At 35.0% G+C, this 25,318-nt stretch overlaps 2 protein-coding genes across 4 annotated transcripts in view; both read left to right on the top strand.

The window, feature by feature from the left end:
* LOC133314454 (protein SUPPRESSOR OF QUENCHING 1, chloroplastic) overlaps positions 1-20,211 on the top strand; it is a 34,181-nt gene extending 13,970 nt beyond the window's left edge. The window contains exons 21-29 of one of the 3 annotated variants that reach the window (XM_061515930.1): positions 187-236; positions 326-447; positions 712-819; positions 1,403-1,495; positions 7,746-7,782; positions 9,528-9,775; positions 9,874-10,023; positions 11,769-11,946; positions 19,716-20,211. In XM_061515930.1, the coding sequence (XP_061371914.1) occupies positions 187-236; positions 326-447; positions 712-819; positions 1,403-1,495; positions 7,746-7,782; positions 9,528-9,775; positions 9,874-10,023; positions 11,769-11,933 (973 nt within the window). In that variant the 3' untranslated portion in view covers positions 11,934-11,946; positions 19,716-20,211. Of the gene's footprint in view, positions 1-186; positions 237-325; positions 448-711; positions 820-1,402; positions 1,496-7,745; positions 7,783-9,527; positions 9,776-9,873; positions 10,024-11,768; positions 11,947-19,715 lie in introns of those variants that run through there. The other 2 variants (XM_061515931.1, XM_061515932.1) reach the window with 2 other exon arrangements.
* A 3,614-nt stretch (positions 20,212-23,825) lies between these two features.
* LOC133314498 (transcription factor bHLH149-like) lies at positions 23,826-24,828 on the top strand. Its single transcript, XM_061515986.1, has one exon. The coding sequence runs from the start codon at positions 24,106-24,108 to the stop codon at positions 24,673-24,675; it is 570 nt and encodes a 189-aa protein (XP_061371970.1). The 5' UTR covers positions 23,826-24,105; the 3' UTR covers positions 24,676-24,828.
* The last annotated feature ends 490 nt before the right edge of the window (positions 24,829-25,318 follow it).

The raw sequence follows: 25,318 nt of genomic DNA, 5'->3' as shown, positions 1-25,318 counted from the left end.
ACTGATTCTAATGACAATGATGACTTTATTATTAGTTTTTCTAAGACAGATGTATGTATTTGTGCTTGGTTGGACCATGGTTTTGGAATTATTTCTCCAGTTTATTCCATGTGTTCTATTTGGTGATTTTTCAGCAAGAAACTTGTAAATTTTCTGATTAATATTTATTATTTTTATCTGAGATAGTTCTACAAGCACCTCATTTGCACAACCTTCTGGTCTTTCGTTGTCCCAAGGTAACATATGCTGACAATTCTCTTGAACCTTGATTTGCATCAACTGTCATTCATAATGATAAATGTTTGACATGATTTTGCATGATAAGATCTGATGGAGATCTACATCGCTGATAGTGAGAGTAGTTCAATTCGAGCTGTTGATCTGAAAACAGGAGGATCTCGGTTGCTAGCTGGTGGTGACCCAATCTTCCCTGACAATTTGTTTAAGGTAGTTTTAATATGACTTCAATAGGCAATTACATGATTTCCTGCTTCATTTTGCTACACTACTTTTTCTTCTATAATTACATTTCCTTTTAAGTTGGAAATAACATTGCAGTTGATTGGCTTAGGTGTTTCATGATACTAGTGCTGTTCAATCTTCATGCACAGAGCTACACAAAGTTTTAACATTTAGTCATATATTTATAACATTTCTCTTTAGAATTCCTTTCCCCTGGTAACCTACCTTTATTTTCTCAAACCTCTGTAGTTTGGTGATCAAGATGGAATAGGCTCTGACACACGTCTTCAACATCCACTGGGGCTTACAAGTGCAAAGGATGGCGAAATTTATATTGCAGATAGCTATAATCACAAGGTAGACAATTCAGACCAAGTTACTTTTGAAATTGTTATGGCTATGGCATGCATTATATCTTAGATAGAATATCAATTGATTTTTTAATATAAAATGCTTATTAAGGGAATTATTTGTTAGAATATTTTACATGTTACTTTTGTCTTTACATACATTTTCCAATTTTGTCTTTGATGAAGTTTCCAACAATTTTCTCCTCATTCTTAATGATGTATCGATCTCATAACACAAGGATTGAGTGGTCAACCTGCCAGTTTCTATTAGGAATTGGTATTTCATGTCCATGCAGGTTTAAACTTAAATATCAGATACCGACAATAACCTTTTTAAGTGAAATCTTGCAAAGGTAGCCAATTCTTTTCCTGTAAACCTGGTTAGGACCTATGATTTATTCAATTCTGAAAATTCTTGCACAAAGTCACAGTTTTGTCATTAAACTTATCACTTGGGGGTTTGCAATCATACATGATACAACTCACTTATGAGAACACAAGTCAATTAATTGGTTGGCCAGGCTTTAGCTCCAGTACCCTCAGACCGAAGTTCTTATTTTCCATCCCTCTGTTATGTTTCAATATTTCAGATCAAGAAGTTAGATCCAACTAGAAAAAGAGTTAACACAATTGCAGGGACAGGAAAAGCTGGTTTCAGGGATGGAACAGCTGTAACAGCTCAGGTTGGTGAAATATCCTGTGTCTTCATCTACCAAAATTATCTCCAAGTTGTAAACATACAAATTCCTTTTATATCCTCGTTTAAAAAGTTGAATCATCTATACCAGACTTTTTACCGTTAATTCCTTTTCTCTTTCACATTAGTCAATGCAAGTGTGGAACTATCAATTATTTCAAAGGTAGAATGATTTTATTGAAATAATTTTGGTGATTTAGCATATAGTGAATGGGTTTGCATGAGCACAAGCTGATGAAGCACTATAAATGACAATTTTGTGAAACATGGCAATCAATTTTTCTAGGATTTGGATCAGATGCACTCTTCTTCATGTTCTTCTGCAAATTGTTTAATGACCATTGGGATGTTAAAGAGGAATCACCACAAATGTATCGATGTTTTTTAATGATTGTTATGCTATCTTCAAATATGCAGCTGGTTTTGTCAATGTATTTTTATGATGTGGTTTACTTACTTTTTGTTAAGTTTTTTTTCCTTTTGATGTAGTTTCTTCTAGAATGATTTCTTATTTTCTGTTTTTTCCCCTTAAAAAAGGATAAAATGTAGAATATGTAGAATATATCTAGATAGTATTTATTGATGTAGTTAGTAGTTGTATATTTAGTTGGTAGTTGTATATTTATTGATGTAGTAGGTGGTTGTATATTTATTAAAGTAGTTGAGGTAGTTGGATGTACTCAATATAAAAAGGACCCATTGGGTATCTCAATGAATCAAGAAAGTATTATTCAGACAAAACACTTCTTCCATTTCTTCTTTTCTCCATGGTATCAAGAGCTGGTTATATTCCAGTCTCTTCCCCGTTCTGATTTATTTTTAAGTCATTTTCCTATTCCTTTTTTTCGTTTTAGCCACTGCCCAAGCCAGAATCCTTACCTAGACACCTCCAACCACGAAACCAAGGCCACCATTAGGTTCAAAACAAAATTCCGAGCCAGCCCACAGAAGACCGGTAGCAGTACTGTTCATTACTGTAGCAGTACTGTTCATTACTGTAGCAATTACTGTTTCACTGTGGCCAAGATTGCTCTCATTCATTGACTTTGGCGAGCAACCCTCTTCCTGTTTTGAGGGTCAAAATCGTATTTGGAGGACCTTTTTTCTGGGTACCTGTCAGAAAGCCATGGATGCTGAAAATTCTGAAATTTCGTCTGGAACCTCACCCCTTCCCAACTCTTCGTCTTTTGGAGACAACCCAGCAATGCAAATCACCAATCACCGTTTAAACGGTAGGAACTATATGCAATGGTGTCAATCTGTTAAGTTGTTTATCCAGGCTAAAGGGAAGATGGGGTATCTTGACGGAAAAAAGGTAAAACCAGCAGAACGTGAACCTGGTTATGATGCTTGGGTGACTGAAAATGCTTTAGTCATGACATGGCTGACTAATTCTATGGAACCAGATATCAGTCAAACTTATTTATTTCTTGATACAGCTCAAGAAATTTGGGAAGCTGTTAAAGAATATTACTCTGACCTGGGCAATGCATCTCAGGCTTTTGATCTCAACACCAAGGTGAAAGAATTACGCAAAGGAGGGATGACTGTTACTGAATACTTCCTTGCTCTAAAAACACTGTGGCAAGAGTTGGATCTTTATGATAAAGCAGACCTTCAAGGTTTAGAAGCTAATGCAAGGTTCAAAAATTATATAGAGAAAAGGCGTCTCTATGATTTTCTTGTTGGCCTTAATTCTGATCTGGATGATGTTCGTGGAAGAATATTGGGGCAAAACCCATTACCTTCCCTTGCTACTGCTTTTTCTGAAGTACGAAGGGAGGAGCTTCGCCGAAAAGTAATGTTGAGTGATAAGGACTCTAAGTCCTCTGATGGGTCTGCCCTTATAGCAAAGAATACTGTTCGTCCTTCTGGGGACTCAAAACGATCTGACCGTTGGTGTTCTCATTGCAATAAGGGTGGTCACACCCGTGAAAAATGTTGGGAAATTCATGGAAAACCACCAAACTGGAAACCAAAAGGACAGAACAAGAATCGTGCTAATCAAGTATCTTCCGAAGATAAAGGGGAGGTGTCTCATGTCCCTTCAAACCTTGATGGTGTTTTCCTCTCTAAGGCCCAGTATGAGCAATTTCAGAAACTGATATCTCAACCTGCCGAGGCAACTAGTCATGTTGTTCAAAAAGGTATGGCATTCCATGTTGAACGTAGTAATCGTTGGATTATTGATTCAAGGGCCTCTGATCACATGACAGGTAATGCAACCTTATTTTTCTCCTATACTCCTTACTATCACCGGTCACGATTAAGAACAGCTGTTGGGAATTTCTCCATTATTGCGGGGAAGGGATCCATTAAACTTTCTGAGCATATATTTTGAATTCAGTCCTTCATGTTCCCTCTCTTACCTGTAACCTCATCTCAATTAGCAAACTTATTGCTGAGTTGCATTGTGTTGCTAAGTTCTCTGCAAATGCTTGTACCTTTCAGGAACAAGACTCGGGGACGATGATTGGCAGTGCTAGAGAGGAAGAAGGGCTCTACTATTTAAAGAGGATCCTTGTGAAAGGAGATTTTTTCGAACCACTCTCTATGTTTATCAAATGACTGTAATGATGTTTTGTTATGGCATCGTAGGTTAGGACACCCAAATTTTGTCTATCTTCAGAAGTTATTCCCGAACTTGTTCATCAATAAAAAGCCAAGTTTCCTTCTTTGTGATATTTGTCAGCTTGTAAAGCATTCTCGTGCCACTTATTCTCCTAAAAAATATCATGAATCTTCTCCCTTTACATTGATTCATAGTGATATTTGGGGACTTGCTCGTGAAAAAAATGGCTCGGGTGCTCGTTGGTTTATTACTTTCATTGATGATCATTCTAGGGTATGTTGGGTATACCTCTTGAAAGATAAGTCTGATACAGCATCCACCTTTAAAAACTTTCATGCTATGATTCAAACTCAATTCCAGACCTCTATCAAAATTCTGCGAACAGACAATGGTACTGAATATTTTAATTCTGTTCTTGGAGATTACCTAAACCAGCATGGAATTATTCATCAAAGTTCTTGTCCTAACACCCCTCAACAAAATGGGGTGGCTGAAAGGAAAAATAGACATCTAATTGAAGTTGCTCGAGCTCTCTTATTCACAATTCATGTCCCTAAATATTTGTGGGGGGAAGCCATCTTGACAGCCTCTTATCTTATTAATCGGATGCCTTCTCGGGTACTACATTTTCATTCTCCTTTATCCTGCCTTACTAAATCTTTTCCTTCTTTCAATGCTCTTTCTTCTCTTCCTCCCAAAATATTTGGCTGTCTGGTTTTTGTGCATATTCCTCCATATCAAAGGTCCAAACTTGACCCTAAATCCATCAGATGTGTCTTCATAGGTTATTCCCCTAATCAAAAAGATTATAAGTGTTACTCACCTTCTCTTCGTAAGGTTTTTGTTTCCATGGATGTTACCTTTTATGAGACACAATTCTTTTTTTCCCCGACTTCTCTTCAGGGGGAGTCTATTGGTCTTGGTATGGATGAAGATAAGCCTGGGAAACCAAATAATGTTGTTGTCTTACCTTGGCCTTTGGAAACAGGGGGAGTTATTGGGAAGGAAACAGGGGGAGCAACTATACCTGAATCTAATGATCCTCCGTGTGATCCTCCTGGTAAATGGGAAAATTTTTACAGCAGGCGCAAAACACATGAAGATACTCTAGACTGCCAGGATCCTGACTCGAGTCCTTGTTCCAGCAACCCACTTGAATGTACTAGTACAGCCAACATTGATATGCCTATTGCTCTTCGAAAAGGTACTAGATCTTGCACTGCTCATCCTATTTCTCATCATATCTCATATGAAAAGTTGTCTCCAGGTTTTCGTGCTTTCAACACTATGTTAGATAGTACCAAGATACCCAAAAATATCCAAGAAGCACTTAACCTAAAATGGAAGAATGCGGTATTAGAAGAAATGGATGCACTTACAAAAAATGGAACATGGGAGTTTGTGACATTACCTAAAGGAAAGAAAACTGTTGGTTGCAAGTGGGTGTTCACAATAAAATTCAATGCAGACAATAGCATCAATAGGTATAAGGCCAGATTAGTTGCTAATGGATTTACTCAGACTCATGGGATAGTTTATCAGGAGACATTTGCTCCTGTTGCCAAACTTAACACTATCCGCGTTCTGCTATCTCTTGCCGCCAACCTAGATTGGCCATTGCAACAGTTAGATGTTAAGAATGCCTTCTTGAATGGTGATCTACATAAGGAAGTTTACGTGGATCCACCTCCTGGTTTTGAAAAAGGGGATGGTTCTGTGTGCAAGTTGCAGAAGTCTCTCTATGGACTTAAACAATCTCCCAGAGAATGGTTTGGGAAATTTACTCAAGTTGTTAAGGGAAGAGGGTTCACCCAGGCTCAGACTAATCACACTTTATTTTTTAAATACTCCGACAAAGGAAGAATTGTTATTCTGATCGTTTATGTTGATGACATAATTGTCACTGGTAATGATAGCGAGGAGATAACCTCTTTAAAAAAATGTTTAGCTGACCAGTTTGAACTAAAAGATCTTGGATCTCTTAAATATTTCCTTGGCATGGAAATTGCTCGGAGTAAGGAAGGAATTTCTTTACCTCAGAAAAAATACATTCTAGACCTGTCGCAAGAAACAGGTATGCTTGGGTGCAAGCCGGCAGAGACTCCAATTGAAGCTAATATCAAGATGGGAGTTGAGGACGGGGAAGATGTTGATAGGGAGCAGTACTAGAGACTAGTGAGGAAATTAATCTATTTGTCTCACACTCGTCTTGATATTGCTTTTGTTGTGAGCATGGTTAGCCAATTCATGCATTCTCCTAAGGAAAAACACCTTAGTGCTGTTTATAGAATTCTCAAATACCTCAAAAATACCCCTGGTCGAGGAATTTTCTTTAAAAAAGGGCACAAAAGGATGATTGAAATCTATACAGATGCAGACTGGGCTGGCTCTGCAATGGACCGAAGATCTACTTCAGGATATTGTACTTATGTCTGGGGAAACCTTGTGACCTGGAGAAGTAAGAAACAAACTGTTGTTGCAAGAAGTAGTGCAGAAGCGGAATTTCGGGCTCTAGCCCATGGTATTTGTGAAGGAATTTGGTTATGAAGGCTTCTGGAGGAGTTGAAGATCTCTTATTCCCTACCTATCAGATTATATTGTGATAATAAGGTTGCTGTCAGCATTGCTCAAAATCTTGTTCATCATGACAGAACAAAACATGTGGAAGTTGATCGTCACTTTATCAAAGAGAAATTAGAAGACGGTAGTGTATGCTTGACATATATACCTACCAAGGAACAGACGGCAGATATCCTCACCAAAGGATTACTTAAGCCGACCTTTGAGAATTTGATCAGCAAGTTGGGAATGAGCAATATATATCTTCCAACTTAAGGGGGAGTGTAGAATATTCTAGATAGTATTTATTGATGTAGTTAGTAGTTGTATATTTAGTTGGTAGTTGTATATTTATTGATGTAGTTGGTGGTTGTATATTTATTAAAGTAGTTGAGGTAGTTGGATGTACTCAATATAAAAAGGACCCATTGGGTCTCTTAATGAATCAAGAAAGTATTATTCAGACAAAACACTTCTTCCACTTCTTCTTTTCTCCGTGTAAAGAACCTTGGGATACACCACCCCAAAAGCTAGCTCAAAGGGTGGGAGTGCTCAAGGCCTTATAAACTCCACATTAGTTGCTCATACAACCAATGTGATACTATATATCTCAACACGCCCCCTCACACAAGAGCCCATTGGGGTTGAAGGGTAGATGATGCAACAGGCCCAGCCTATCTGTGCTAGGAATTTCCACAAGAGAAAGTGGGGGGCGGCGAGATTTGAACCCGGACACGAGGCTCTGATACCATGTAAAGAACCTTGGGATACATCACCCCAAAAGCTAGCTCAAAGGGTGGGAGTGCCCAAGGCCTTATAAACTCCACATTAGTTGCTCATACAACCAATGTGGGACTATATATCTCAACATAAAAACATGGTGAAAGCTATGCTATTTAAGATTGTAAATCTAACCTAGTCTTATTTCATGTTCTTGTATTTTGTACACATGGTCATTTGAAGATAAAACAAGGTGTTTGTTATGTTTTCAATTTAAATGGCCATGCAAACAAGTATCAGCACAACCAAGTAAAACAAATGAACTCTTGCCTATCTAATAATAGCCACAGATATATGTTAAATATATTTATCAAATTTCTTGCAGCTTTCTGAACCATCAGGAATTGTTGAAGGGAACAATGGTACTGCTCTTTTTACTGCAATCTAATTCATTATTTTTAATGTTCGCATATGTTAATCTTGATGAATCTAAGGGAGGATCAAAACTTCTCTTTTTCTAAGTATACATTTATATATTTAGGGAGCATATCAAGTGAGTGGAGTAAATACTAATCATTTGATCATTCATGTGATCAAGATTAGAATTTAAAGTCATGTGAATTTTTCAAGTAGTCATTTGACCTTTAAAGTAACTTCTAATCCTGATAATCTATGTGAGATTGAATGGTCAAGATTTGCTCCTCTCACCTCTCACAATAAGACAATGCTCTTCCTTGATACACCCCTTATATATTCGTTACCTTACCACTTAGAAAATTGCATGACCTGTTGTTGAATTGCTGAGACAGGGTACCTGCCTGACCATTGTTACAGGCAGAATGAGTTATTTGCATGACTGAAATGTTAAATTAGCATTATTAAAATCTTCAACTCTTCAACCACAAAACAATCTTGAACTTTTACAAAGAGTGAGCATTATTAGATTCTAGATTATTTGTCTCTGTATAGCTGCTTCCTCCACATCTTTATCACTTTATGCAACATCTGTCTCTAATCTTGCTTTTGAAGTGCTGATAGGTCAGTCATTATCGAACTAGAAACTGATACTAAATATTCCTGCCTTGCAAATTTAGGTAGCATTTGGTAGATGTGTTAGAGCGGGATAGAACATAGCATATGGGTCCTATTTAATATTTGGTGTATTTTAAAAATAAAACAGAACAAGGTGGGGGTCAAAGATTGGTACAAAACAGAACATGTTCTGTTCTACCAGATTTTCTGGCCTGTCCTTTAACTCAATCCAATGCTTGTCACAAACTTCGTTTGATTAAGCTGGAAATACAAAATGAGGATGATACGAACCTTGGGAGAACCTCACCCCAAAAGTTAGCTTGTAAGGTAGGAGAGCCCAAAGTTTATATAAGTCCCATACTAGTACCTTATGTTTCTGATATAGGACTCCAAATTTAATACCTTGCAATTGAATCGTAACAGGACTTCTTTGAAACATCAATTTTGAGTATTTTCCTTTGTTAGTGACCGTAAATCTTTCTACATATGTCATGCTGTTTAGGCTCTCCTCTTCTCATTTCTGCTAGCTTAGCTGTTGCCAGGTTGCTGCACTTTTAAAACTCTTGTAAGATGGGATATTAGTTGCTAAGTTTAAGCCTATGCATAATTATCCCTTTTGAGCTACTTGATGTAGAGTGGGAACCAGAACCACATAACAGTATCCAGAAATACTCAAAATCTTTTTTATCAAATTAATTGCAAGACTGAAAACCCCAAGATAACATACCTTATTCTTATCAAAGCAACTCAAGCAACCCTATTCTTCTCAAGCAAATAACACAGAGAAATTCATACTCAAGTAAATATAATCGATAGTAGACTAATCTAACTAGGAATTCTAAGATCCAGGAACTAGATCGTAAATTAAATTACTCATAATTAAATCCTATTACCCAATTACAATCCTGTAATTATAAGTACGTCAACTAATATTGGCATAATTGTCATCTGATTATGCTTGACCATAAAATTCATAAACCATCTTTTTGTTGTACAAGTACATATCTTGTTCATGGAATTTGGGGGTGTTGATCGTTTGATCCAATTCTTTTGTCAAATGAATAAATATAAAATGAGCTTAATCTTAGAAATATTTTTTGTTCTTCTTGTTCTTTTTTTTTTTTTTTGTTTCCAGGTAAACTATTCATAGCCGATACAAACAACAGCTTAATCCGTTATCTAGATTTGAACACCGGTGAATTTGAACTCCGTACCTTGGAGCTTAAAGGATTTCAGCCTCCTAAACCAAAATCGAGATCTTTTAAACGTCTGAGGAGACGACCATCAGTCGACACGGTGCCAATTACCATTGATGCCATTTCATCAAATGAGGGAAAATTGTCTATTGAAATATCATTACCAAATGAGTATCATTTCTCAAAGGTCCTCATCTTCATCCTCTCTTTCAAACACCGAAAATTCTTTGGTTACACACGAGATTATGTATTTCCTTGACTACTGCCCCTAAAATTCCATTGCAGGAAGCAAGCAGTAGATTCAGTGTTGATATTGAACCTGAAGATGCTGTGAATATTGATCCCCATGATGGACTCTTTAGTCCAGAAGGATCTGCAACCCTTCACTTTAAGAGATCCTCCAACTCTGCTTCAATGGGAAGAATTAATTGCAAGGTATGCCTCATTATAGAACTCAAGACTTACTTGGTTTCGGAAATAAAATAGTTTGCTTTGAGCCTTCAAACCTTCTCTTAAGTGTCAAATCTTGAATTAATGGCATCAAGTGACAAAACGAGCAAGAAAATGTTAATTAATACCAGAACTATTGATAGAAGATTTAGCGGCAAAAATATTAAAATATTGTTTTTTTAATAAATAATTACTAATATATAGCTGTTTCGAAACTATTTACGAATCCATTGTACTTATTCACGTCCAATTTGGGCGTGACCATTCACGGGTAAGTTAGGCGTGACTCATCTGATGTTGACACGTGACACAAAAAAGTCAACAATTTAACTGTAAAACTTTGGAAGGCCATAACTTTTGACTCGGGTGTCCGAATCAGATAATTTTCTTTTTAATTCCATATAACTTTTTGAGATCTATGCAATGACACCTCATTATTTTTCACAAACACATTTCGAATTTGCAACAATGGTACTATAGAAGCGTTTAAACTTAGAAGCCTCCGAGTTTTTTCCGAATCAACACCAAACAGAGTCTTCTGCCTACTAGAATCTCCTTATCCCTATCCTATGGGTTGTACTCTTATCACTGTGAATTGAAACCTTAACTTGTAAGTCATGGTCTGAAATTAAAGATGGCACCAAAGTTGATTAGTCCATCTATAAATAAGGATACTTATTAATGTGATAGTAAAATATATAATTTCTACCAAGTGTTTGGAAAAAAAAATAGTGTATAATATTGTGAGAAAAGAAAGTGCCACAATATAAAAGTGAGAGAGAGATTGGTGAGAATTCTATGTTCTTTTTTTTTATACATGAATTCTATGTTCTTTAAGTTGCATTAAAAATGCAAAACTATTGATGTTTTGCATTAAAAATATATAAAAGTTTCTCTCCATGTTCTGTTTCTCTTAATTTCTAACATTATGTAACTTCATGACTACAACCGTGACATCCAATTGCAGGCTTTTCATGGGTATCCAATCCAATTTCTGATCCCAGGTTTAACTTGACATATTGATTGCACAACAGAAAAACTTTTAATTTTATCTGAAGTGAGATACTTTGATTTCTTAAAAATGGCCTTACAAAATGTGAAAATAAAATTTAGAGCGTAATTTCCTTTGATTTTAGATCATTAAATAAAGAATTCTATGACTCATTTTGGTTCAGAAAAAACTCGAATGCTTCTGGGTTTAAACGCTCTTATATGCAAATTCGAACTGTGTGAGTGAGATAAAATATGGCAATTGGCAAATGAAGTGTCATTGCGTAGATCTCGAAAAGTTATATGGAATAAAAAAAAAATTATCTGATTTGGACACCCTAGTCAAAAGTTATGGCCTTTCGAAGGTTTACGGTTAAATTGTTGACTTTTTTGTGCCGCGTGTCAACAACAGATGAGTCACGCCTAACTTAGGCGTGAATGGTCACGCCTAAATTAGGCTTGAATGCGTGCAATAGATTCATTAATAATTTCAAAACAGCTATATATTCGTAATTTTTTTTTAAACAACAATATTTTATTTTTTTTGCCAAGATTTAGCAGTTGTTGATTCTAATGTTGGGGGGCTTAATCCTAAAGTAGACGACTCTCAACTTAATTTTGGTCAGCTTGTTTGTGTATTCTACTGCTAAAGTTATAAATCCATCTCATTTAGACTCTGGTGGTGGTGGACATGCCCCACGAGCATCACTGAACGAAAAAATTATATTCGCTGTTTGCAGATATACTATTGCAAGGAAGATGAGGTTTGTTTGTACCAATCCTTGCTGTTTGAGGTCCCTTTCCGAGAGGGAGTCCCTAACTCTAGCAAAGCAGCCGTCACTCTTGCACATTTTGTGGAGCCCAAAACTTCAACCAGCAGCATACTGAAGCCAGTTGCTCCGTGACACTTTAAACCAGGTTCTTTTAGCACTCTTTTCATCTCCTGCTCATCTTTTGTTTGCAATATATAGTAATATTCAAAGGCTTGAGGGTCATGATCTTTCTTACAATATACTCCATCATAATTAACAAAAATCAAATTTTTGTCTGGCCGTTCTCACTGCTATTAAGATGGCATCTTGGGTGTATAATCATGTTAAATAATTTCTTTTTATTACAATATTTTATATATATATATATATATATATATATCATATTAGGATGGATAAACAAGATATAAAGATATTTGACGAGAGGTGGGTGTTGTACCGGTGGCTGAAAAGTTGAGAGTATATATTGAGATAGTTTGTGCATATTGTTCAAAGACCCTTAGATGATTCTTTTTAGTCCTTGTCACTTATATTTATTTATTTAATTTTTCATTTATCTTTTTCTCTAATCTACTTTTTTCTTATTTAGTATTTTTTCTCATATTTCTTTTTTCATCTTACTTTAATATTTATTTATTATTTTATTATTATTTTCTTTTTATCCTCAAACTTTTATTACTTTTTATTTAGGTTTATCAACCACTGACCTCGACTGGTTTGAGATAAATATGTTGTTAATGTTAATGTAATATATATGTACATATCATTATTATAATGCTTGCTCCATGCGACCCAATGTTACTTCGCTTGTCATCATTAGATTGTCGTGCACCGTTGAAACCACTATGCCTAGCCTCTATTGTCACCTATTTGCGGGTAAAGCCAAATCCCCTTTCCCCTCCCCTATAAACCAGTGTCTGGCCTATTGGGGGACTTTTCTAGCATTTTCCAGCATAGGACTTTGGGACTTTTGGTAGAGGAGAAATTTTTTTATTCTTGAGAATCATATGGGTCTGTTTGATTGTGTTTTGTTTTTTTGTTCTTAAAACTGTTTTGTAGAATAATTATGGAAACAGTTGTTTTCTGTGTTTTTTGTGTTTTGAAAGTTAAAAACCAAAACAGAAAACAAAAACAACTCACATATGTTCTCTAAATTTGATTCTAAAAACAAAAAAATAGTTACAATTTTCAAAACTTTTTTTACAAAACAGGCTTTACCAAACGAGTTTTTTTGTTTTGAAAACTAAAAAACTGTTTTTAAAAACAGTAATCAAACATAGCCCATGGATTCTCAGGAATATACTGAAAAAGTGAATTTCCCGGGAATGTTACCAAAAAGTTGTTTGGAAGGCCAAAATACTATCAGGAATGTTGGTTCAAGTTTTCTGATTCTATGTTTAGTTGATTGTTAAATATAGCTGGGAATATGGAATATTTTACAAAATTACCCTTTATAATTCTTAATCAACCCTCTAGTCTCCTCGACGCCATTTATCGTTCAATTGACGAATCAAAATCCAATCTTGACAAAGATCAACAACTGGGTCTCTTCAACAAAACCACCCACATACAGAGCAATTTGAACTACAACCACAGTCATGGTGCCTAAATAGAAATTAAAAGCGAGAACAAAGAAAGGATGAATCTTCGTTGAGCCGTGATGATAGAAGATTGAATGGAGAAGCAAAGCACACTCAACTTCATGCTCCTCAGAGTCAAGTTCTGGAGCAGTGTTTTCATCCTTAGAAACATATGTAACCCACAAACCAAGAGCAAGACCCAAATCCGAGAGGAATAAGAAGAATTATTATGGCGAGTTGCGAGGACAAAGTTGAGGGCATTTAAGATATATGGTGAGTTGAATCAGAAAGTGAAGCTGTGCTAGATGTAACCGTTGAGCACAAATCCAAGTCCCTATGTTTTTCTTCATCAGCATCTTCATTTTCTAGGAGGTCTTGCATGAGTAAAACGCCATCTTCAGCAAAAAGGAAGAAGCCTAGCAATAATGGAGTCAAAAGGTGTGTGAGGTTCTGCCCAAATTTTGTGACCCACGGCTGCAGTGGAGAGGAGATAGAATGAAAAGAGTAACGAATGAAAACAATACAAAGAAGAAGAAGAAGAAAGAGAAGCGAAGGGTATTTTTGTCCCGAAAAATTTGGTGCATTTTCCCATTGGGTGGGATTTCAAGAATACCACCCACCCGACGGTATTTTGGAATGCTATTCTGCTTCATAATTTCAAATCTCGGGAAAAAATTTACAATCCTTATACCAAACGTGGGTAAATAAGATTCTCAATATCAGTTTCCCAGGAATCCAAAAAAAATCCTTCTACCAAACTCCCCCTTAAGGTTTTCGTTTAAGGGGAAAATGTTAGGATACGGTTTTATATGATCAAAATCCTTCTACCAATCACCCACACAATCGCAAATAGAAAAAAGAAGGGAAGAAAAGCATTAGATACGGTTTATCCTGATTCACCCCAATGTAGGTCTATATCCAACAAGTTTGATCATATATTCTGCTCATAACGCTTGTTACAATGCACTCAGTTACAAGAAAATATAAATAGGGTTGAAAAATCCTAATCTATAACAACTATTCACGGACTCAAGTCCAAACTACTAAACAGAATAAAATTATAAAGTAACTTAAGGCCCACAACAGTACCAGGCCTTTAAGAGAAGTAACTATTCATGAGACCTTCGTTCGATTTATTTGCATTGGGGGGACATTAGTCGTTGTCTTGATGCAAAGTAAGAGCCATACTCAACATTCTCCCACTTGGTGAGTACTTTGCAAGCTTCTTCAAACCCAATGCAGCTGTACACCATTTAAACTTCTCTGAAGTCACTGCCTTGGTCAAAAAGTCAGTATTGTTCACCTTTGTGCCAACTTTCTTGAGCTTTACAATCTTTTCATCTTTCTTCTCTCTCTAGTAAAGTGATACTATATACCAATGTCTGGTCTTTGCATGGAAGCTTGAGTGCTTAGCCAATAATATAGCACTCTGATTATCACATTCAACTGTCACTCCTCATATAAAGCCAAGTTCTTTAAACAACTTGCGCAACCAAAAAATTTCCTTGATTGCATACTATGAAGCATCGACACTTCAAAATCTCTGACGTGTCGTATCCGACACTTCCCAACACTCCGACACTTCCAATACTTGTTGCAAAGACTCAAAAAAGGTTCAAAGGTTACGTTACGTTGCATTTTGAGTTCCAACTATTAGATTCGTTGGATTACGATTACTATTTTATTGAGTTTAATACAATATTTGTGATATCTTATGTTTCTTTGCAAAATTGATGGGTATTATAAGTTTAGCTTTATTTTTTTGTTAAATTATTGAATATTAAATATAATATACACTACATAAATTAAAAATATTATATAATATCAAAACGTGTCCTAACGTGTCGAAATTTAACATTTTTTAGAATTAACGTGTCGGAGTGTCGTGTCGTGTCGTATCCCGTGTCCCGTGTTGGTGTCGGTGCAACATAGATTGCATATGTCAAAGGTCGTGTACTATGCAACAATAGTCAATAAAGCAATCATGCTTTACCACTTACTCATCCAACTGACAGGTCCGCCAAATAAGAAAACAACATTCACAGACCTTCTACTATCAATGTCGCCCCTTTCTTAAATCAGCATCCATAAAGCACTATAGCTATAATGCTGACTGTCCCTTGAGCTCTTCATACCTTTCATAGCATAACTCAAGCTCAGATATACCATTAGGATAACGGAACACACGCTTCACTGCCATCCAATGTTTTTATCCTGGCTTGGACATATATCTGCTCAATAGTCCCATTGCTTGAGCAATATTTGGACAAGTACAAATCATGACATATATCAAACTCCCAATTGTGCTTGTATAGGGAATTGATGCCATCTTTTTTTTCTCATCTTCAGTCTTGGGGAACTGAAGAGCTGATAACTTGGAACTTGTAGAAATGAGAGTTATTATTGGCTTGCAATCTGACATATTGAATTTCTTCAAAACATTTTCTATGTATTTGTTTTGACTCAACCATTACTTTCCTTTATCACGATGCCTCTTGATTTGCATGCCCAAGAATAGATTTGTTGGGCCTACATCTTTTATTAAAAACTGCCTTGCCAACAGTCTTTTTATAGTATTGATCATCTACAAATTGTTCACGACAAGTAACATATTATTAACATATATGGTTAGGATAACTAAGTTACCTTCTACCCTTTTCACATAAACACAATGATCAGCATCACGATGATTAACCCAAGCTTCAACAAATGTATTGAACTTTTGGTAACATATTATGTGGGACTGTTTTAGACCATACAGAGACTTGTTCAACTTGCAGACTATGTTTTCTTTGCCTCTTACCACGAACACCTCTGGTTGTTTTATGTAGATAACCTCCTCCGAATCACCATGAAGGATTGCAGTCTTCACACCCAATTGCTTCAACTCAAGCTCAAATGCAGTTGCTGCAGATAAAACGAGTCTTATGGAATTTAAGTTTGCAACAAGTGAAAATACCTCACAATAATCAACCCCTTCTATCTGAGAATATCCATTTGCAACCAATTGAGCCTTATAACGCTTTATTTCCCCATTAGTAGTAACATTTTTCTTGAACACCCACTTACAACAGTTGCCTTTCGGTTTGCAGGTAGTCACCAAACTCCAACTTGTGTTTTGAATTAAAGAGTTCATCTTATTTTCCATGGCTTCCTCCCACTGTTTGGCATCGTCTGAGCTTTTCGCTTGTTTTACAATGCTTGAATCATCACCTGTAATACTCAGGGCATAACTGTCATCATTAGCAAGGATATAATTATCAGGTGTATACCTCTTAAACGTTTTTCTTTCCCTTGTGGATCTCCTTAAAATTGGACCAATCGGTGGTTCAACTTCAACCTCAATTTCAAAATCTACATCTTATACCCTGTCATGTCGGACAACTTCAGAATTTGAACTTTTCGCTTCAACCTGTGTATTGACTACATCTTTTTCCAAATCCATATCTAACTCTACTCTCTGTGGCTTTTCTAGAGCTTCTGGAAAAATCTAATTCAGGTTAGATTCTCTAAACACAAGGCTTTTGCTATAAGTTACATTTTTATTGTATGAATTCCACAACTTATACCCCTTGATGCTATCCTTGTACCCAATACAAATACATTTCTTTGACTTGTTATCAAGCTTCTTCTTTTTTCCTTGGGTACATGCACATATGCCTAGTAGCCGAATACCCTGATATGAGATATGTCTAGCCTTTTCCCAAGTAGAGCTTCAAATAGAGTCTTATCCTTCAAAGTCGATGTAGAAGACTTACTCTTCAAAGGTCATGTTTACCAAAACATTATCTTCAAGACAAAGCAAATCAAACTTCAAGCCTTTTGATCGTCTTTGGTCCACTTCTTCATCTTGTAAGACACGGCGGCCTCTGACGCTCCATTTTTTGGCAAGTTTTTCAGGTACAGACGGTTTGTCTTCTTCGATCACGTACCACACATCTCAGTTAATGAGCAAAGCCTCCATCTTCAATTTCCATAACTTGAAACCCTTTCCCCCAAAGTTTTCTCCTTCAATTTGTGATTGACCAGTCGACATCCTTCATAAATTAATTTTGCAGGTTCCTTTTGACCAAGAAACCCTAATTCGACGAAACCCCAATCATAAAAAAAACCATAATTGCAAATAGAAAAAATAAGGGTAGAAAATCAGGAGGCACAATTTGCTCTGGTTCACTCCAATGTAGGGTTATGTCTAGCAAGTGTGATCACTATATTCTCTTCTCAACACTCAGTTATAAGAGAATATAAATAGGTTTAAAAAACCCTTAATCGCAAGCAGTTATTTATAGGCAAGGCCAAACTACTAAACAAAAAGAATTTATGAAGTCATCCAAGAGTATGAGGCCTTTACAAGGAGAAGTTATTCATGGGACTCCCGTTGGCTTTATCTGGAGGGACATGAGTCGTCGTCATATCTTGATGCAAAGTAGGAGAGATCCTAAAAAAATATGGGAGGAAGGAAACTGATTTGAGTTTATGAAGCCAAAATGGCCTCCAGTGGTAGGAGGAAGAAATTTGCTTGACACGTGGGCAAGCAATATGGTACTTGACATGCCATGTATGCTTTTTTGTTATCATTGACGGATGCTAGTTCACGGAGACTAATTTGACCAATGGATTGCATATTTAACGACCTCCGGAGTAATTTTCGTCTTTCAGATAGTAATAATATCGACCCAATATTTTTGAGGACTAATTTCACTATAAACTCTACCATTAAGATGAAACAGTCAAACCCGTCAGTTCCGCCAAATCCCAAATTAAGCCTCTGGCTAACAAATGTCTAGTAGTTTGGTGCAACTGCAAAGCACAATGTTGTTGGGTTGATACCAAGGCTTGATCATCATCTATATTGACGGAAAAATCCCATGAGAACACATTTTTGTTGGGAAATGGTATGTGTATTCAGATTATAATCCATCATAATATCAAATAATTACATATATAGAATATCCCATTCACCACCCCGTTCTTTTTACATGTCTGATACTTTTATAACTTATCACAAGCCTTGGATAGGGTAAACTCTCGGTATATAAGTTTCCCCACTTGTGAGGATAGGAATGAGGATTGATTATATGCAATCTTACATTTATATTTTTGCTGAGAAATTGTTTTCAAATTTGTGACTTTCCAATCACAAAGAGCAACTTTATCACTACTTCAAGGTTTGCCCTCCTTATAAATATAGTATATACAATATTATTTAAATTTTTTTATATAAGATGAACATTCTACGAACTTTATTGTTGAATTGGAAATTTGCATTACTCATATCATTATTATAAAATCTCATTATTTATAATTATTTTATACTCTACCACTGTAACATAATTTTGAACATTTAAAAGTATTTCTCGTTTGATCACATGGTTGCTTACTTTTGGCGTGTAATATGATTATATTAAATTTGTATTGTTCAGTGGTCAGAAATTACTTTTATATACTGCATCATTTATTGGTAGAGGCAGTCCCCTACTGATAGAAAGAATTAACAGAGAAGAGAAGAGAATGGAAAGAGAATAGAGAGACGAGAAAAAGAATATTTTGTTATTACAATTCTGCTAGCTGTCTCAAACATTTCGTTCCTCTTCTTTTGTTACCAATCCCCTCCTAACAACTCCTCTCCACTCACTTTTACTATTTTCTCCCCTTTTTACACCTCACCTTTAACCCAAGTGACTACTCCCATAATTTCTACACATCATCTCTAAACCTTATTGGTATCTTCTTTTCACGCACCCCTTTCCTTTCTGCAATACTTTGTTCTCTTGATTGGTTTGCACCTTCAAATTCCTCCTCTTCTATTTCTTGGGCTGCTGCTATTGTATCATTTATTATATTAATAATTGACGTTATAATTTTCAAATCTTACACCATGAGAAAGTTTCTTGTTAGGTCAAGAACTTGAGCATAGAAAAAATAATCAAATACGTCATCTTTACATAGTACTTAGCATTTGTTTATGGATCTTATCCATTATTGTGAATATAAATTTAAGAGTAAATATCATTTGGGTCCCTAACAAAAAATATGGTCTCCACTTTAATCCCTTACAAAAACAATTAGTCGTCTGATTCTTATGAAATTCAAAGTGAACCAATTTTAGTCCTTTTGAAGGACTAATGTGGGTCTTTTTTGAATTTATGAGGGACCACGATTTCAACTAAATGGGTCCATTTTGAATTTCTTAGGAATTTCGAGACTTTTTTTTTTTAAGGAACTAAAGTGGGGACCGTATTTTTTATTAGAGACCCGAAAAGTTATTTACTCTAAATCTAATCAATCGGGAAGTAATTCTGATTCAGGTGGGAAACCTTTTTGTTATCTAATCCAGATAAGATGCAGAAGAACCTTTGGATCCAAGCATGCTCCTCTGTTTCAACGTTCAAGAAAAGGGGGAAAAAGATATGCTCTCTCTTGTTTCGGTATTCTAAGAAGAGTTGGTGGCGGCAAATGAATTTTTGCGCCATTATCATGGTCAACCATCACAATCATGCGAAAAAACCCAATCATAACGTGTTCATTTTCATATTTATCCCTGGTAAGTTAACTTTTGCAATTTAAAATCCTTCATTGGTCAGAATATGATTTAAGAAGTACCTTGTGACGTGAAATTGAGGTGAGTTTTAATTATAATAGGATTAAATTGATGTATATTTTGATTATTGAACCACCAGATTGCAGAAATAAATTTGTGAGGAACTTTATTGAAATTGAGCACATTAGTGAGGGATCAAAATGAAAGTTTTTGTGTAATCATAAACCCTTACTGATGAAAGAGATGTAAATATAAATATAAGAAGCTGATAAATATTTTATTTTAATTTAATGCAAGAAAACCATGTTTCCATGTTGGGAAGCGTAGGGGAACCAATAATGAATGTTATTTGTCTTATGCGGTCACATGGATTAACTAATCTTTTGTATTATTATACTTGTATTTTTGTTTGAGCTAAATTTGCAATCAATATCATAATATTCTAGAAGGAAGTAAGACGTAAATTGGCATCGTCAGCTGGAAGGGTGTGTGAATATCGGATTAGTCAAATTTATTTTTAACTAGGAACAGGAGCTTTCCGTCAAAATATCAGGTTAAGTATGATGAGTCACGTCTTGGCATTGAGATTATCTTTAGGGAGGAGAAATTTTTTTTTATTATGAAAATACAATTACTAAAAATATGATGAAAAATAAATTTGGTAGGAAAGTTGAAAAAAAGATATTTGATAGGACGAAATATTATTGAAAAAATTCATTAAAGTTTTTTAAGTCTATATTTGGTTTAACGTAAAATATTAGTGAAAAAATAGGTTCAAATTATGAAAATTACTCCTTTAATTTTTGAATATCAATACAAGTAACCCGACATCTCTGTTGGGTTAAAATCACTTGCTGCTTTAATTTTATTTTTTCACATGGATTTATGAAGAAGTTTGACATTTGCCTATTTGCTTGAATTGAGGATTCTCGTAATACTTTTTTTTTTTTCTGGTTTGAAGGATTTGTTATTTGTTCTTTACGCTGTATGTCCCCAAGATAAATTCAGGGGCGTTTGGTTGAAGGCTTTTTGAGATTTTTCTAAGTAAATGAAGTTTGGTTTTTAGAAAACCAATGTTTGGTTCAACAGGTTTTGACCAAAATTCATCTATGTAAAATGTCTGGCTTTTTGAGAAAGATAGTAATTTGCACTGTATAGAAACTCGATTTGAGGATGGTTTTTTGAGAAAACCCGGGTAAAACATTGTTGACACACTTTTTGTCATATATTTCCCTGGTAAAATTTTGTCAAACCAAACTACTTTTTTTTTAACTTCCCCATCTATTCAACTTTCCCTATGGATACCTAGTAATTACATTTTTTTTTCTTTTTTTTGGATTACAGTAATTATATTTCTCTAGTATTCTTAAAATTTATCTTCAACCAAACGCCCCCAAGGTTCATGTTGGAAAACTTTCGCAGGACGGAGTTGAAATTTTGGAACAGTAATTTTCTGGAACAATTTGTTTTCTCGGCAAATCTCAAAATACCATTTCACAAGTGATTTTCTGGAACAGTAATTTTCTTGAAATTTTGCAAACAAACCAAAATGCTGGGCAAAGGATTTTCCTGGTTATATTTTTGACTTTTGTATCAAACATGGTCAAGCTGAAATACCAATGGAAGTTGTCCGGGTATCTACAATAAAAATCTCTATCAAACACCCCTTTAAGATTTGGAATTGGCAACTCTTGGTGATTAAACAGGAAAATCAAAGATTACTAGAGGTGTTCGCGGTCTGGATTGGATCGGTTTTGGAAGCAAAAATCATCTGATCCAATCGCTTCAGTTTGATCATATAATCATCTATTCGGTTTGGATTTTTTTTTCAAATTCAATCTGATCCAATCCAAAATTTTTCGGTTTGGATTGAATTGATTTTCGATTTTTTAAAAATCCTAAAATTTGTTTATGATTATTGTGCAAATAACATCTTTTGTATAATTGTATATATTGGTTTTGTAAAAAAAAAAAAATTGAAATACAAAAGCATCATTAAACGATAATATAAATTTTTTTTTTTTGCCAATGATATATGAAGCTTTACACACATGGAATTTTGTTGATGAAATGTGACTAGGTTTTTTCTTTAGTTTAGTTGATAGATTAATACGTATTGGGTTTAGAAATTTTTGGGTTATGATTGGGGAAAAATCCAAGTAGATAGAGAAGAATTAATATATTGGATCGGTTCAGATTGGATCGGCTTTCATCAATCAATTCAAAAATCTGATCCAATCCAATTAAAATTTGCGGTAAACTTTTATGGTAGTAGGGCATGTTTGGTATATAGTATAGTATAAGGCCTGATAGTATAAGATCTGATAGTATAAGACCTGATTGTATAAGACCTGATTAAATTTTAATATTAGCCTGCGTTTGGTATGGTATTGTATAAGATAATATCCTCCAATATTTTAAAAATTAATATATTAAAAAAAATTATTTTAATATATTAATATTGAAATGATATATTAGTTCTTGGAAATTGTACTTTTAAGCAACATTAATACATTAACCTCTTATCAGGCCTAATCCTACCCCTTAGGCTTGATTAAGTTATACATCATTTTGATGTATAAAGGGATCATGTTGTATAAGCATACGATATCAAACAACTAAAAATGTCATAACATATAATATGAACTTATACTATCAGGCTTTATACGTCACACCAAACAGCCTTAAGTACATCCTTCCCCTCACATCTAAACAATTTTTTTAAAAACGCAATGTATAAATTTTCATCCAATCGGACGCTTGGTGAACAAATAGACTTCTATTATTCTATTTTGTTGCTGTAAATGAAAGTTAGAGACTATTGCTAACCTTTCTTCTAATAAAGAAGAGTCTCTTGTTAACCTAATAATGCTTTAATCTTTTTTCTTTTCTTAATTTTTTTCTTTCCTCTTTCTTTGGGTCCTAACTTGACAATTAAGTTAAGATGATTGACCGAACATGGGAGATCTTATCCGTAAGAGGTACCAAATAATAGATTAATAGTGATTGGATACTAGCTTTGAAAATGAAATTAACCTCTAGGTTTTCAATTAATTAATTAAGAGTAGATAGTGCCTCCTTCCCGTGACAATGAATTTTCATGTTTGTTGAACCAAAATTTGGAATTGACGAAGAGAGGGTGAGGGGACTGAATTGAAGAAAAGATCACAAATTGGTTACGACGACAAGAGAATATGATAATTTAATGAGACAAGTTGTCCGCTAGCCCACTTTGTCCAATCAAATAAACCTAAATTTTCCTCATTGGAGGGGGCAATGGCATGTGAGATCACTATCTTTATCTCAATTTTTTTTATCATATTATAAGTACAGTGTTATTTGTTAATATTCATCCTGTAATTATGCTACATATTGTACAGTGTTTTTCTTATTCATATTAGTTCTCTTAACATACAAACAAGATATGGAGGATGATTTGAGAGAAATATTTTCCTACACTCACATAGTCACATTGATAATTGAGCTATTATTTTATTTTTTCTCTCTTGATGGGCTCCACAATTATATGTGAGTGTAAAAAAATATTTCTCTTTTATGTAACTTGAGAGAAATATTACCCTATATAATTACTTATAAAATATTCACATTTATAATAATACAATCACACTCAATTATTCTTATAATTAAGTTTAATTTCACAATTAAAGTAATCAAATTAAGAAAGTAAAAAATCAATTAAAATCATGGAGTGTAAGTTAATATTTGAAAAGTTTAATCCATAAAACTTCTTTTACAATATGATTCGGTCCTATATGGTATATTATTAAATTTTACAAGTAAAACAAAATTAAATTTATAATTGAAACGCGTTTGATATTTAAAAAAAAAAAAAAAAAACTAACTAAAATAGCACAAGGAAGAGAACCCGTGCACACGAAAACGGGGTAAGAATAAAACCAAAGAGATAAATGTGAGTAAGGCAAGGCCGCGTGGTCCCTCGTGAATATCTTTCATAATCTCTCTCTCTCTCTCTAACACACATCAATACCATCTTCTTCTTCTTCTTTGCTGATTCTTCATTCCAATTAAGAATATTTGCAATCAATCATCGCTTTCATCTTCTCTCTTTTCACAACAATCCAATCATTTCCCTTCCTTTTCCATCTGTATTCCATTGTCGTCAGTATTGTATATGCCAATACTACAAGTCTAAATACATAGATAGATGGCGTCTTTGCAACCAAACGTCGATTCCAGTAATTCAGATACATTGCAAGAATCCAATCGCATGAAGCGCCGGAAAATCATAGATCACAATTCTCTCAGTCTCATTCCATGGAGATCAGAAGCCGAACAGAGGATCTACTCCTCCAAGCTCGTCGACACTCTCCGCCGGAGCCATCCGCCGCCGTCCAAGTCGATTGCCGTCCGCGAAGTTCGCGAAGCTGCCGACCGAGTTCTGGCCGCGACGGCCAAGGGCCGAACTCGGTGGAGCCGTGCGATTCTGGCGAGTCCGCTCCAGTTGCAGAGGCAGCACAAGAAGGTGAAGAAGGCCGCTAACGGATTCATGAAGAAGAGGACTCCGGATATTTGGAGAAGGTTACCGGCGGTGCAGAAGAAAGCGCGCGTTCTCAGCAGGTTAGTCCCCGGTTGCCGGAAGGCGTCGTTGCCGAATCTTCTGGAAGAAGTCACTGACTATATATCGGCCTTGGAGATGCAAGTGCGTGCGATGACGGCTCTCACCGAGCTTCTCGACGGTGGTGCGCCGCCGCCTACTCAGCTTGGCTCCGCTTGACTCCACCGTGAAAACTTCGAGTTGACCCGCGTTGTTTTTTAGCCTTATCCCTCATGGTATAATATCGCGTCAGGTGTTTCTTTTTTTATTCTCCTTTTTTTTTTCCTTCTTTAATATTTGTTTTTATTAGTTTTCAGGTTTGAATTCCACATTCCCCACTTCTTTTTTCATTATTTTTTTTCAAATAAAGGAATTACAATAGACGGTAAAATATGTTATACGGTGAAGGTAGATAAATTATTTATATTTACTTTCAAAATGATATCGTTTTGAGGTTAAAGATTTAAAAATTATAATAAGAAAGATTATTATAACTCTGAAATAAATTATAATTACAAAAATACTTTAATTTTCATCTTAAAATGATGTCGTTTTGAAATCAATATAGATAATTTATCTTCATTGATTGAAAAAAAAAATTAACTCTACATTATTATACAGAATCTAATAATTTACATAAAGGGAAAAATATTTATTTATTTAAAAGATATAGAATTATGTTATTTTAAGAAAGAGAAATGCATAAATTAATATTTTTTATTTAAAATTTAAATTAAAAAATCACTTATTTTCTCTTGTATTTTTTTCTTTTATAAAATAACATAACTTTATAATTTTTCTAAAAAGAGAAACATCGTACCTT

Source organism: Gastrolobium bilobum, unplaced genomic scaffold (assembly GCF_033153095.1).
Source record: "Gastrolobium bilobum isolate Gb01-03AN ecotype WA unplaced genomic scaffold, APGP_CSIRO_Gbil_v1 utg1951, whole genome shotgun sequence".
Taxonomy (NCBI): Eukaryota; Viridiplantae; Streptophyta; class Magnoliopsida; order Fabales; family Fabaceae; genus Gastrolobium; species Gastrolobium bilobum.
The sequence above is the reverse complement of the archived record's forward strand: the minus strand, read 5'-3'. Positions and strand labels throughout refer to the sequence as shown.

Excerpts from the sequence above, each read along its gene's own strand:
- LOC133314498 (XM_061515986.1), top strand. The coding sequence starts at position 24,106 with ATGGCGTCTTTGCAACCAAACGTCGATTCCAGTAATTCAGATACATTG.